We start from the raw sequence: 13,159 nt of genomic DNA, 5'->3' as shown, positions 1-13,159 counted from the left end.
AGTGGAGCCGGAGAGAAAGAGAAAGAGAAAGAGAAAGAGCCGGGCTCACTGTCAGCGAGGAGACACCCAAGGGACCTTCCTGACAACACAACAGACACATCCTCTGCCCTAGTTTACAATAAAGCCCTTTTATATACACGCACTAGAGCCAACTCCTGATCCCATATTGCACTGAGATGGTTGAATGGGAAAAGTGGATGGCATCTGAATGCAGGTTGGGATTTAATGCTGGTACAGATATACAGTATTGTTATGTGACTGTGTAGAGCCCCAAGCCAATACATTTCACTCGGATTATTATTGAAATGCATTTGTTGTATTTTTTTGTTAAAACTGCATACAAATCATAGATTTTCTAATAAAAAAAAAACAAAAAAACAGTGTAAGTCGCAACATGTTATTTTGCCAAATAGAAGATTTCCGAATATCTCTGAATAGAAGACAGACGTGAATGTTGTTTTTTTAATTCTCGGCTGCTTGTAATCTTTGGGCTGAACGAATAATAATAATAATAATAATAAATGGCATAAATATAGCAACAGTGGTTTAGCTACACTTCCCCCAGTAGCATTTGTGAAAGCGTAGCTTCCCAAGAGCCGAAGCGAAATGGGAACTTCCGGGTTCTGTTAAAAAAAAAAAGAATATCTTGCTCAAAATCCCGTTGACAGTCGTGACAACTCAGCAGCGAGTTGTGTGGCTCGTGTCACGCGTCTGGAAAAGGACGGTAGCAATCAATCCGTCCCCCCCCCCCCCCCCCCCTTAATGAACACCATTACTCAAAAGCTCTAGAGCTTTGCTGCCTTAACGTCACGGCTCGACATGAGAGGTGAAAAGGCCGCGGTTTATATTTCTATTTATTTATTTGTTCTCAGGGGGGCACATTGATCAACACGACTGTAAATATGCCAGAAGGCTGCTTCTCAACTGTTTGGCCGGATGTTGAAATTGCCCATAACAAAAAAAATTAAAAATTAGAACAGGAGAAAAGCAACAAAAAAAACCAGCAGGATAAAAACAAATAATAATTAGGAGGAGTAAGACAGAATCATGCAAAGTAAGACATCTAGAAAACAGGCAGTAAATACAAAACAGTGCGAGGCAAACAATCAGCACAAACAGTTAAAAACGCGACAACGTGAAATCACACGACACGACAGGAGAAGAGACAGGAAGACGAGCGCAGCATCGCTCAGCAGGAGAGCAGTGTCAAAGATCTCAGACGGCGGAGATTAACGTCGTAGCCGACAGACAGACAGACAGACAGACAGACAGACAGACAGATAGACAGACAGATAGATAGACAGACAGACAGACAGATAGACAGACAGATAGATAGACAGACAGACAGACAGATAGACAGACAGACAGACAGACAGACAGATAGATAGACAGACAGACAGATAGATAGACAGACAGACAGACAGATAGATAGACAGACAGATAGATAGATAGACAGACAGATAGATAGACAGATAGACAGACAGACAGACAGACAGATAGATAGATAGACAGACAGACAGACAGATAGATAGACAGACAGACAGACAGACAGACAGACAGATAGACAGACAGACAGACAGACAGACAGATAGATAGACAGACAGACAGACAGATAGATAGACAGACAGACAGACAGATAGATAGACAGACAGACAGACAGACAGACAGACAGATAGATAGACAGACAGACAGACAGATAGATAGATAGACAGACAGATAGATAGACAGACAGACAGACAGATAGATATACAGACAGACAGATAGATAGACAGACAGACATATAGATAGACAGACAGACAGACAGACAGACAGATAGATAGACAGACAGACAGATAGATAGATAGACAGACAGACAGACAGATAGATAGACAGACAGACAGACAGACAGACAGATGTTTTTTTTTTTGTTGGAGACCAAAACAGAGCTACAGGCTAATAAAGAGAGGGAGTACTCCACTTAACATTCACCAGGCACCACCCTGAGGTTGTTCTGTGTCTTCTGGACGTGTAGTGTACATAGGCAACCGTTTGCTAACACTTTAAAAAAAAGGTTATATAGCAACACAGCGTTGCTGTTTTAATAGCGGATTCCACGAGTTTAAGCGGCCAAAACAATTGAATTAACTCAGATTGAAGTCATTCCTGCGCTCCGATGAAGAATAAGTCAGTTTTGGCTCGTCGGAGGCATCGGCGTAATGAGTGTTAAATCCTCTCATTTCTACACACACTCATGTATCAGCCTGCTGACCTGATAAACAGCGTCTATATTTAGTGCGATGTGTTCTACACACTCTAATCTCGCACTCTCAAGCACTGCGATCGGGGATAAATCGACAAATCTGCACACGGTGTGATGATCGCAGCTGTTCTTCCCTCTGGTAGTTTCTTTCACCACTGGCATTGAAATACGTCGAAACCCGGTTAATATTGCATTGGAACGTGTACACCTTTTGACGGGGCTAAGCTAACCTGTTATCCTGAACACATCCTGGAACGACCTCTGAACTGGACGCAAAGAGAAAAAGAGAGAGAGACTGATATTATCTGACTCTGGGTCAAATTCAATTCAATTCAATTTAAAGAGCTGTATAGCAGACATGTAGCTTACATCTCTCGATGCTAATGCTCACAACCGACTGCTACTTTCCGTCCGCCACCTCCACCAGGGCTAGACCTAACTTGTTGACTTGAAATCGAACAGATTATAGTGCTTATCCCCCATAATATGGCATTAACCCTCGATTGAGTTGACCTGAAATCTCTCCTCTGCTTTGCCAACAACGCTTCACACCCTTAAAGTAGTCTCTCCTGATGCAATCGGTGCACATTATTCAGTCAAGGTATACAAATATCATACATAAATGATACGCATCACATCGTCTGCAAGCCTAGATCGGTCGCAGCCAGGAACTCGGTCCATACGCTGTAGACGTCTGTTTAAATGTTGGACACATTGGTACATATCACACCCACGTCTCACGTCTCAGCGGACCAACTCGAAGCATCAAAATGAACGAGGAGTCCATCAAACGTTCTGTTTCAGAGATCCGGACCGAATGTGTCGGTCAGCCTCCTGCAGATTACTGTCACAGTAATCACTCCATACATTTTCGACCTACTAAATGTCCATTATACGGGAGCACGCACATATATATGTCAGAGAGACGTTCCACTGCGCTCACTGGGATGATGCATTTAGCAAAAGCAAACTCTGACACTGACAATGTTGATTAATTCATTTAGAAAATGGGATTCAGATAAACGGGAGCGACGACTGAATTGAAGGAAACAAAGACTGGAGGGATACCGGGCTCACACTGGAGCGCTGACATCACTTTTTGACCGGTATTTCCTGCGTCGTACCTGGCAACGCTAATCTTCATAGAGGTAAAATGAAACCGGCGATGGGAGAACTGATCCTAACCGTCTTTCATGTTGGTTTTTGGTGCCGGAGTGGGGGCAGTGGGAGGGGATTGACTAACAGAGGGACAGAGAGCCTTTGGGCCTCTTTCAATCTGCTGCTGCACAGAGAAAAGCTGAACACAGCGGCAGCAGATGAAGCAGATAGTGAAGGAGCGACTCAGAGTGGAGCAACAGACACAACTCTCCGGTGCACTCAAAACAAAACAAGTGTGTGGTGTACAACCAGATACGGGATTCAAAACAAGAAATGCTCAAGGGAAAGGAAACAAAATGAGATAAATGTTTAAATCGGGGGATGAAAAAGGTGAAATGAGATGATGAAGACGCAAAATCGGATATGGAAATGGGCTCAACATTGAGCCCATTTCAGAAGCCACATATCTTCCATTACCTGATACTTAAATGACACAAAAATTGCATTTTTCTAACCCAGGAGAAAAGATACTTTCTTTTTAGACCTTTCATTCTCTCAGCAACTCAGTCTGGTGTGATCTGGCAACGTTCACGAACGCCCTATAGCTGCAATATATGGCCGTTAGTCACGTAAATATCTAATGTTAGCAAGAGGAAAATAAAAATACATTATGCAAATACAACCCAATCTGCTTTCATCCATCCACGCGACGTGCACAGCATTGCCAAAAAAGCCGTTTTTTGACCTCACAGAGGAATCACCGCAAACACTGGCAATTAAACTGGCAGTAGACTTCATCAGATTCCTTTCACGCTGCTATTTCTGTCCATTTTCATGTGAACGCGCTACAACTTCATGAATGTCTGCCAGGAGAGACTGTCGTTGTCCTCGTATTTAAGTGTCCTCCCCGCTCTCTATGACGGGCGGCTTTTACCTCCGCCCACGAGTGTGGACTTTTGGATAATACAAAGTGCAAACTAGTTACTTCAGAGTGTACCTGACCACCCAACCAAACTACCTCATGTATCCAAAGCTAGTGAGTGAGGATGTTCTCACTGCCATGGCCAAAATGGCATCTTTTTTTAAAATCGGAAATACCAGCAGCTGTGAAGTGTCATATAAAAGAGCAACGCCTCATCTCCCAAAGCTTTTGCCACTTTTCTGTGCAAAACACTGGTCAGTGGGTTAGAAACGTCCACGGCGGAGGACACACACTCATGGTGGGTAGAGGGCAAAACCACGAGTCCTCTCCATACACACAACGAAGAAGAAAAAAAAAACTCAAAAACACATGGTACGGAATAATGGTATGAAAAGGGGGGATGGTACACAATCTGTTCCTGTGTGTCTGAGTGTCATTTGTCCCAGTGTGGTGACAAAGTGTCTGGCGAGGGGGTTGCGGTCCACACGGAGAGGCAGGCGAGCCCCGAGATGTGATTCAGGAAGACAGCGACGTGGCGAGCGCAGCCCCTCCACCCACCCAGGGCAATCAATTTCCACCGCACTCCAAGCAAATTACTGCGAGCATGAGCAGATACATCCAAATGATGCATCGGACAAGAGGCCATGAAAATATATGGCTTTTTAAATAGCCACAAAAGGGGCAGGGGGGAGGGGGGGGGGGGGGTCCGCACAGTGCAGGGACTCTCGTCGGTGCTTGTGATCACCTCTTCTGAAGTTATCTGCACTTCTATCTTTGCTGGTCCACAAGTGTCTGTTTGGCTCCTGTTTTCTGTGGGAAATTCAGACTTATTGGACCTTGAATTGGAGAAAGAAAAAAAAAAGGCTGCATTGGCAGGTACCAGGGACGTGATGAAATAAGATCCAGGATGGTCAGTTTGAGTATTAGGTCCACAGGGTTGAAGGCTTATCAGATGCCCAAATGCAACAGCCTGTGTTGTTCCCCCTGCAGTGTCAACTTATTGTCAACTCTAAAACTCCACAAATGGCTTGCTTTGTCTGACCAGCAGTCTCATATAGTAAAGCAGAACAAACCCAACAAACATAACTCTCTAATAGTGGTGCAACGGAGTCAAATATCATTTTCAGAGATCCCGGATCACGTGTTTTTTCTCCGACGATACCAATTGCAGATGGTTCTTGACCCTTATTGGCAGATTGACAGATCCCTTTGTTTGATTATTGTAGTTAAACCTAAACACGGATTGGTTGTGTACAATGTAACATCCCTATGAGTAGCACAGTCATTCAGACCATGGGCAATGGCGACATATTGATCAGCGCAGCTGTCGATCAACTAGGCTTCCAGCTCTACTTTAATATTGCAAAAATATTCCACGTTATTCATATATTTATAACCTTTTGCCAACTAGGTCTTTTCCTTTTTAAGTCCTGGATGTCCGATTCTTCCATAGCATATAAATAACGCTGCTTTATTGTAATAGCTTATAATGAACCATTATCACAAACAAAATACACCCAACTGCTATAACTGTTACTTAAAATGTTTTCCATTTCTCAGTCCAATCCAGACACATTATGAACAGAGGGACACGCTTTACAGCTTCACTGGTGGAAACAGTGGTACAGATGGTCTTTGAAATGGGTTGGGATGCGAATTTAGATTTAGTTTGTTTTTTTGACAAATACTCGATATGCTGAGTGGGTTGGTATTGGAACACATGAATCCATGAAAAAAAGAGTCATTGAGCGGAGTTCAGACATGCTGTTAAATACACTCTCCACAGCGATGCCTACTGTCACTCTCCCATCCCTCGGCTTTCCGAGACCCTCCCCTCCCCCCTCCTTCAGTCACCCTCTGCCTTTTGTCCTCCTCTTTATTCTTTATTTAGTTGTTCTTTTTGTCACCTGCCTCTAGCCCACCGGTGCAGCATGGCAATGTTTTCCTTCTTCTTCTTCTTCTTCTTCTTCTTCTTCTTCTTCTTCTTCTTCTTCTTCTTCTTCTTCTACTTCTTCTTCTTCTTCTTCTTCTTCTTCTTCTTCTTCTTCTTCTTCTTCTTCTACTTCTTCTTCTTCTTCTTCTTCTTCTTCTTCTTCTTCTTCTACTTCTTCTTCTTCTTCTTCTTCTTCTTCTTCTTCTTCTTCTTCTTCTACTTCTTCTTCTTCTTCTTCTTCTTCTTCTTCTTCTTCTTCTTCTTCTTCTTCTGTTGTGCTGCTTTATTGTGACGCTGTGTGGCTCGGCAGCAGCAGGCGTGGACGGCGGCCGCTTTGAGAAACCCGACGGCCAGGCCAGCCATCTGCGCGCTGCCAAGTCCTGCGCAGCGTCTCTGTGAGCAAACAGATGCAGCGCCAAATAAACACTATTTATTTGAGCCCACGTGACGCAGTCCGGGCCACTTGCCACGGCACTTAACATGGCAGCTCCCTAACACTAACCAGGTGGGTGTCGAGCAACCGAGATAATTCTTCGCTCCCAATAGAGCGTTAGGTTTAAGCTAATGGTACTGATGGGACAAGGGGTGGGGGTGGGGGGAGGTTGTCAGATGGGAAACCGGCATTGTGAAGATATGACCTTGTAGCAGGAAGATAATGAGAGAGGCGCATACGCCACTAAATTAATCTCATGATGGTCCTACTATTTCAGGTTCGGAGGCTTTTCCACGCAGATCAGATTAAAAGCAGAAAGAACAATAGTTTTAACCAGCTGATCCTGGAGCTGTGCAAGTATGAAGGTGTATTAGGGTCTTCATGGGTAAAAAAGTATTACAGAGCGAGTGAAGGGGGTAATATTTCATGGAAAAACTCAGAATGTCCTCCATTAAAGCCGCAGATTTATGAGAAAAACGAATCACTAATTTACAAGAAAATACTTGAATATTCTCTGAGATTTCGTATGAGAAAAAAACCTTTTGTCAAAGCACCACATTGCTTCACTTTGAAAGGCTGGAAAATCTGTTATATCGTAGCATAAACTAAGGACATCCATCCGTGCATTCTCATCCGCTTATCCGGGGCCGGGTCACAGACTAAGCCGGGTATTCCAGACGTCACTCTCCCGAGCATATACTTGAAGGACATAATTCACCATAATCTGTGCTTCAACACAAGCAGTTATGTTATGCGCCTGGTTTTCCTTCCCACTGACACACTGAGAGTTGGACACGGTCCCTTTAAAAGCTTCAGTGTGTAGTTATGGCAACGCCGGTGTGTTTAGAGAAACGCCGTAGACGCAGCTCGACCAGGTCATATATATTAACAGCGTTATTCTTTTTCTTTTTTTTTGTTTCGTCTCTCCAAGAGAACGACTAGTAGCGGCGGGAGTGGCGCCGTCTCAGCAGTCCAGGCTGGACTCCACGGTGGTCGTGCGTGCACTCAGCTCACCTGGGACTGGATCCCGGGTTTTTTGGGGCGACGGACCACTGCGCGCCGCTCACCCCTCGTTGGACTCGCAGGCTCCTAGTGACACATTACGCACACGCCGGGTTCATTCCAGAGCGGCTCGGCCAACTGTTTTCCGACATAAAGCAAACTAAGTAGCCAACCGGTGTAAAATAACATGGCACTGTTGCCTGGTTTCCGGCCTGTCCTCCCCAATTATTTTGAGTCAAGAGCCGCCGTTTCTGAGAAAAAGTAATTTATGAATATCTGAATCCCAGAAAATGAATACCTAGCCTTGCAAAGGAAAATCCTTTGCAAGGCTAGGTATTCATTCTTTGCAGGGTAGTTGAACACTTGGGTCCAGCCCTAGTTTATGTTATGTCATAAAGCTGCTCAGATATTTGATAAAAAGTCTACTGTGTAGACAGGAAGTTACAATAACAAAGGGGCAAATTCTAGTAGGAAGTTGTTTACCCACACTTTAAACTCGAGGATGCACAATACACCTTTGTGTATGTCGGACGGTTCTTTTAAAACCTAAAATCTTCTTTTTTTCTCTGTATAATCTCGTGACACCGAATATTTGAGGCCTTAGGAACTGAACAAAACGCACACACTCACGCACACACACTAATAACCAACACACGGCGCAGTCTTCCTCCTCCTCTTCTCGCTCTGCAGATCCACCAGATTAAGAAGGGTTCACATCAGTGCTCATGACTTCACGAGGCTCATGATCGCTTACCACTGAAAAAATACAGAGAGACAACTTGTGTAATGACGCATTCAATCGCATACCTGCTGGTGCAGCGTACACACACACAAACACACACACGCACACACACACACACACACACACGCACACACACACACACACACACACACACACACACACACACGCACATAAAACAACGCTCCCCTTTGTGTTGCACTAAGTAGCGGTTCATTAATCTCCAGAGGCACATGATAGCACGAGTCCGGTGTCCAAAAGCAGATGTTCCCGCACCTGTCTTCTGACTCCCTACTTTCATTATGAAATAACTGGCACTAAAAATGTAAGCTTTCAGGTGTTAAATAGCCTATGGAGGCCATATATGGCAACATAGTGTTTTTGTACTGTCTGATTATGTGTTTAGATGTCTGCTTAGCTAGTTAATTAACACTATATGTTAGCGACAGTAGTCGCTAATAGGTGCAATTATTAAAGCAGCATAAAGGGGCACCGTAAGAACTGAGGGTAACTGCAAAGTTGGGTGATGATTTCATAAGTTTGTCACAACGAGCATCCCTTTCACAGTACTCATGATCATTCAATCCATTGTTAATACGGAAATGTGGATTTAAAAAGGCGTATTGTTTTTATCCCTGCTCGTAGTTGTTCTTAAATCATTTTAGTGCTGGTGCAACGGCATAAAAAGTCATTAGAAACACCTGAGTAGATGGGGAGGAAAATGATGTGAAGAAGTTGTATCACAGGCATGTTTGTGAATTCTGAGCTACATGGCGAGCTAAGAGCTGCAGCTATCGTCTGTTTTAAACACTCCCGTGGTCATATTAGCATGAATTACAAAAGTCCCAGTCATCAGTCTGCATTTTGGTCTATATGTCTTGGCAACTATTCACCAGATCGCCACGCCAATGTGTATATTTGTGGCCTGCAGATGATTTATAATGATTTTGGTGACACCCTGACGTTGTTCTCAGCAATAAGATTGGGACATTTCTACGTGACCAACACTTATCTGTACAATTTCCAGTGTATATGAATTCTGATATGCAAGCTGACTCTTAACAAATTACAGCAAAACAAATCACCCTTAGTGGAAGGGTGTAGCAGAAGCCATAAAACCCATTGCATGTTTGGAGCACATCCGAATCACGCGGTGGATACAGAAATAATGGTCTTTCTTTCACTTTGTTAACATTGCCAGATATTGGGCATTTTTTCTTTTCTTTTAGCTGCGAGTAGATTTGGGAAACATCTGCAAGTGCACAACTGCAGTGAAAGCAGCGCCCGGTCGGCACGGACCTTCGGTTGTCGACGTTCAGAGCAAGACGGTGAGGACACCACCCAATCAGTGTGAGTGGGAGGTGCAGGGTGCAGAGGGGTGGGGTTATAGCCTGAGGGTATCAAGACATCATCTTTTCCATGATTCCTCTGCTGAGGTGTGAAACAGCATAAGAGAAAGGAATGGTCCCCCCCTGAGGCTAACGGAGCACAAAGTGGACCTGAGCTATAAATGCTGATGCAATCAAAAGATGCCAATAACCTGTGAAATGCAAACTGTTCCTATGGATGGCAATGTAACAGGAGGGAGGTGGGGGGGTGGGGGGGGGGGGGGGGGGGGGGGGGGGGGGGGGGGGGGTTGCACGAGGTGCTACCGACAGCAGCAACACACGAGGTTTACATGCAGAGGTTCTGCATCCTGTCTCGTTCTTATCGGCTCATCACATCATTTATCAAATCCCAGCTGGGTGGATGTTCGACAACACTTTGTGAATGACGCAACTCCTCCTCGCTGGCTGAAACACTAGCCAGGAGAGGAAACATACATGAGATTGAATAATGTATGCGGCAGATCAACTATCAGGAGACTCAGCAGCAGATCATTAATCATCCCCACATCATACTCATAATAACAATACGGCCAATAGCGGAGTTGTGCTCTGCCTTCGGCCGTGTGGTGTCCTTTATATTCCAAACATGTAACTACTGTGCATTTGTTTGCCAACGATATAACTCACAGTGACCACGTTCACATGCACAAAATCAATTATTTTCAAATGAGAGACTATTCTTACTAAGCTGTTTACACGATAATGTAAATAAAGAAATATGAAAGTAAATGTTCCTTCTCACATGCAGCCGTGCGTACACCGGTAAACCAAACCAGTGGCAGACTTTTTCAACTAAACGATAAAAAAATTAAATAAAAATAAAACGATTCAATTTGTTTCTATTAATAATCCTAAAGATTATTTGTAATACTCCGCATTAAAATTTAACAATTAATTTATCCAGAATAAATATCAACAACTTGACGTCTTCGACCTTAGAGGCGTTCTTGCAAATTTAGAACAGATTCAAACGGGGAGACACAATACAGCAAAATTAGGTCATCCCAAGATTCATGAGCAAATGTTGGTGCAGACAAGTTTTATGATGTTTGATGTTTAAGACACACAAGGAATCTAAATGGACCGAGAGTGAGACTCTTCCAAGAGAAGGTGGAATGTTTCTCAAGGCACACGCAGATGTAATGAATCCATCAGCACACCTTAAACATCAGTAGGACAACATTGACCATTCCCTCTGTTGAGCCGCCCACTTGTGATTGGAATCACCTGAGCAAGGCACACGTTAATGCCGGGTGTGAAGACGGCCAATGATGGGATTGGAATGGCAATGGAAAATATATCAAAAGCAATTTTCAAGCAATAGCCAGCTGTGCCCAAAACTCAATCAAATCATTTTCATAAATAAATCTTTCATTTCTGTGAATTGTATTCTTGTACGGGCCTTATTTCAAACCCATGACCATATTTAATTTCAATTCCATATGCGCACGCTGTGTGAATTGGGTGTGAAACTCACACTCTTTGGACATTCCCACTCCGAAGCACTTCTGCAGGCGGCAGTACTGGCAGCGGTTCCTCGTCACCTTGTTGATGATGCAGTTCTTGTCCCGGTGACACGTGTACACCATGTTCTTCTGGATGCTTCGGCGGAAAAAACCCTGAGGAAACAGACAGAGAGAGGGTGGGGGTGGGGTGTGGGGGGGTTAACCTCATTTTTTCTTTCTAATCTTCCGTAGCCACATATTTTCTAAAAAAAAAAACATCCGCTCAGCGCCATTGAAATTCTCCTGCCACTGGATCCCGTTAATGTCACGACAGCCTGTGTAACAATGTGCTGGATGTTTTTTTGTCTTTTTTTTTTCCCCCGTTGTCATTAAGGCGGAGAGAGAAAAGAGAGTCGGTGTGTCCCTGCTGGGAGCGCCGAGGAGCTTCAAATGCTGGATTTAACCTCAGGAACAGAGCACTTGTGGGAACAGAGAGCGAAGAACCTCGGGGTATCAAACGGCGAGGCTGCTGACGCCGTTACGGAAAAATAAGCGAGGACTTTGGTTCAGCTGTGGGCGGGGAGCGCCACGTCTGAAGGTCACATTGAGCTTCTGTGGAAGACCAAAGACACTTTTTCCTCTCAAAAGAATGCTTTCATTGTGATCCAGCAGTTGAATAATAGGTGTTAATTGGGGCTCATTCAATGTTTTAGTGTCAAAAGAGATATAAGTAAATAAGTACAAAACCCGTGTAGCGCCTGTGACCGTGGACGAGCCTGTTGAGTGAGGTTTGAGGCGTCGAGCTCAGCGATGTGAGCTCGAGTGATTAGGTTTCGCTCATAGATAGCCAAGAATGATCAGAAAATGTGAGTAATGTTAGCCACGATCGTCTCATTTCAAAAAGTAAATGGATGTCCTTGAATTTCATTTAAGTTTAGTTGCGGTTATGATGTAAAGTCTACTTACGAGGCCTAGAAAGAACACTTGTGTAAAAAGGCTGCCGCACAAAACCCACAGGACACACGTTTACAAAGGGTTTAATTAAGTAACCAAATCTCCAATTAATCAAGTGATTAAACAGTGTTTTATGTCTAAATGCAACACTGGGAATTTCCGTGTTTATTTTGAGTTGTATGGATAAGCTTAAAGGCGAATATAAAACCCTTGCAGCTTATTGGCATTTTCTTTTATTCTGGTCTATATTCTGGCCTTTGATCGCTACAAGAGGACCCTGCTTACTGCAGCACGGTATGCATCGTGTCAACCTTATTGAATTATTCCTATTTTTTACATTATAATATATGTCTGACCAAACAAGGTCATTTCAAGCTTTCAAATAACTTCCGATCCGCATGATGCCGTCCGTTAAAAGGCCAACGCAGCATGCACACCGCTTTTTTAAAGTCATTCTGTCGCCGCGTGGCTCGTGTGATGCCACGGTGACCCTTTGTATTAAAATCAAATGTAAACCATGTGACGTGCGACACGCAGAGCAATGCCACATCTGCAATGTGGATCCTGAAAGTCTTGGCACACATGCAACAGAGGCTGAGCTGCATTTGTTTCCAAGGCAAGGTGACAGAAAGCAGAAGAGCATCTATAGGAAGCGGGAGTCGTCGCAGATGTTTTTTTTTTCCGCTCTCAATATTAATTTGCCGTTGCTCTGGGGTCTTTTGCAATGATCGTCCATCATCCAGGCCCTTTCGCACATGTTTGCAGGCGTTTGTTTTTTTTGCCAGAGGAGCTTGGTTCTTCATAAGGAAGCGGGGAGGGGAGGGGGGGGGGTGGGGGGGGGGGGGGGGGGGTAAAATTCCATTTACCATAGCTGCCTCTGACGGATGGGACCTTGCCTTTTCATTAGTGAAGCAGGATGCACGATGGGTAACAGATTAGATCACGGGACTGAAACGGCTGACTCTGTAGCACCATCTCGCCTCGGCCTCGAGCATCCGTCAACCTC

The 13,159-nt window shown here is 44.2% G+C and overlaps 1 protein-coding gene across 1 annotated transcript in view; it reads right to left on the bottom strand.

Moving 5' to 3' along the window:
* The window catches only part of LOC117739188 (retinoic acid receptor beta-like), a 44,544-nt gene that overhangs the window by 21,850 nt on the left and 9,535 nt on the right, over nt 1–13,159 (bottom strand). Inside the window, exon 4 of the mRNA XM_034545484.1 lies at nt 11,232–11,373. Coding sequence (XP_034401375.1) covers nt 11,232–11,373 — 142 coding nt within the window. The remainder of the gene's footprint in view (nt 1–11,231; nt 11,374–13,159) is intronic.

The sequence above is a fragment of the Cyclopterus lumpus genome, chromosome 11, assembly GCF_009769545.1.
Source record: "Cyclopterus lumpus isolate fCycLum1 chromosome 11, fCycLum1.pri, whole genome shotgun sequence".
Classification (NCBI taxonomy): domain Eukaryota; kingdom Metazoa; phylum Chordata; class Actinopteri; order Perciformes; family Cyclopteridae; genus Cyclopterus; species Cyclopterus lumpus.
This window is presented reverse-complemented; position numbering and strand designations above follow the sequence as displayed.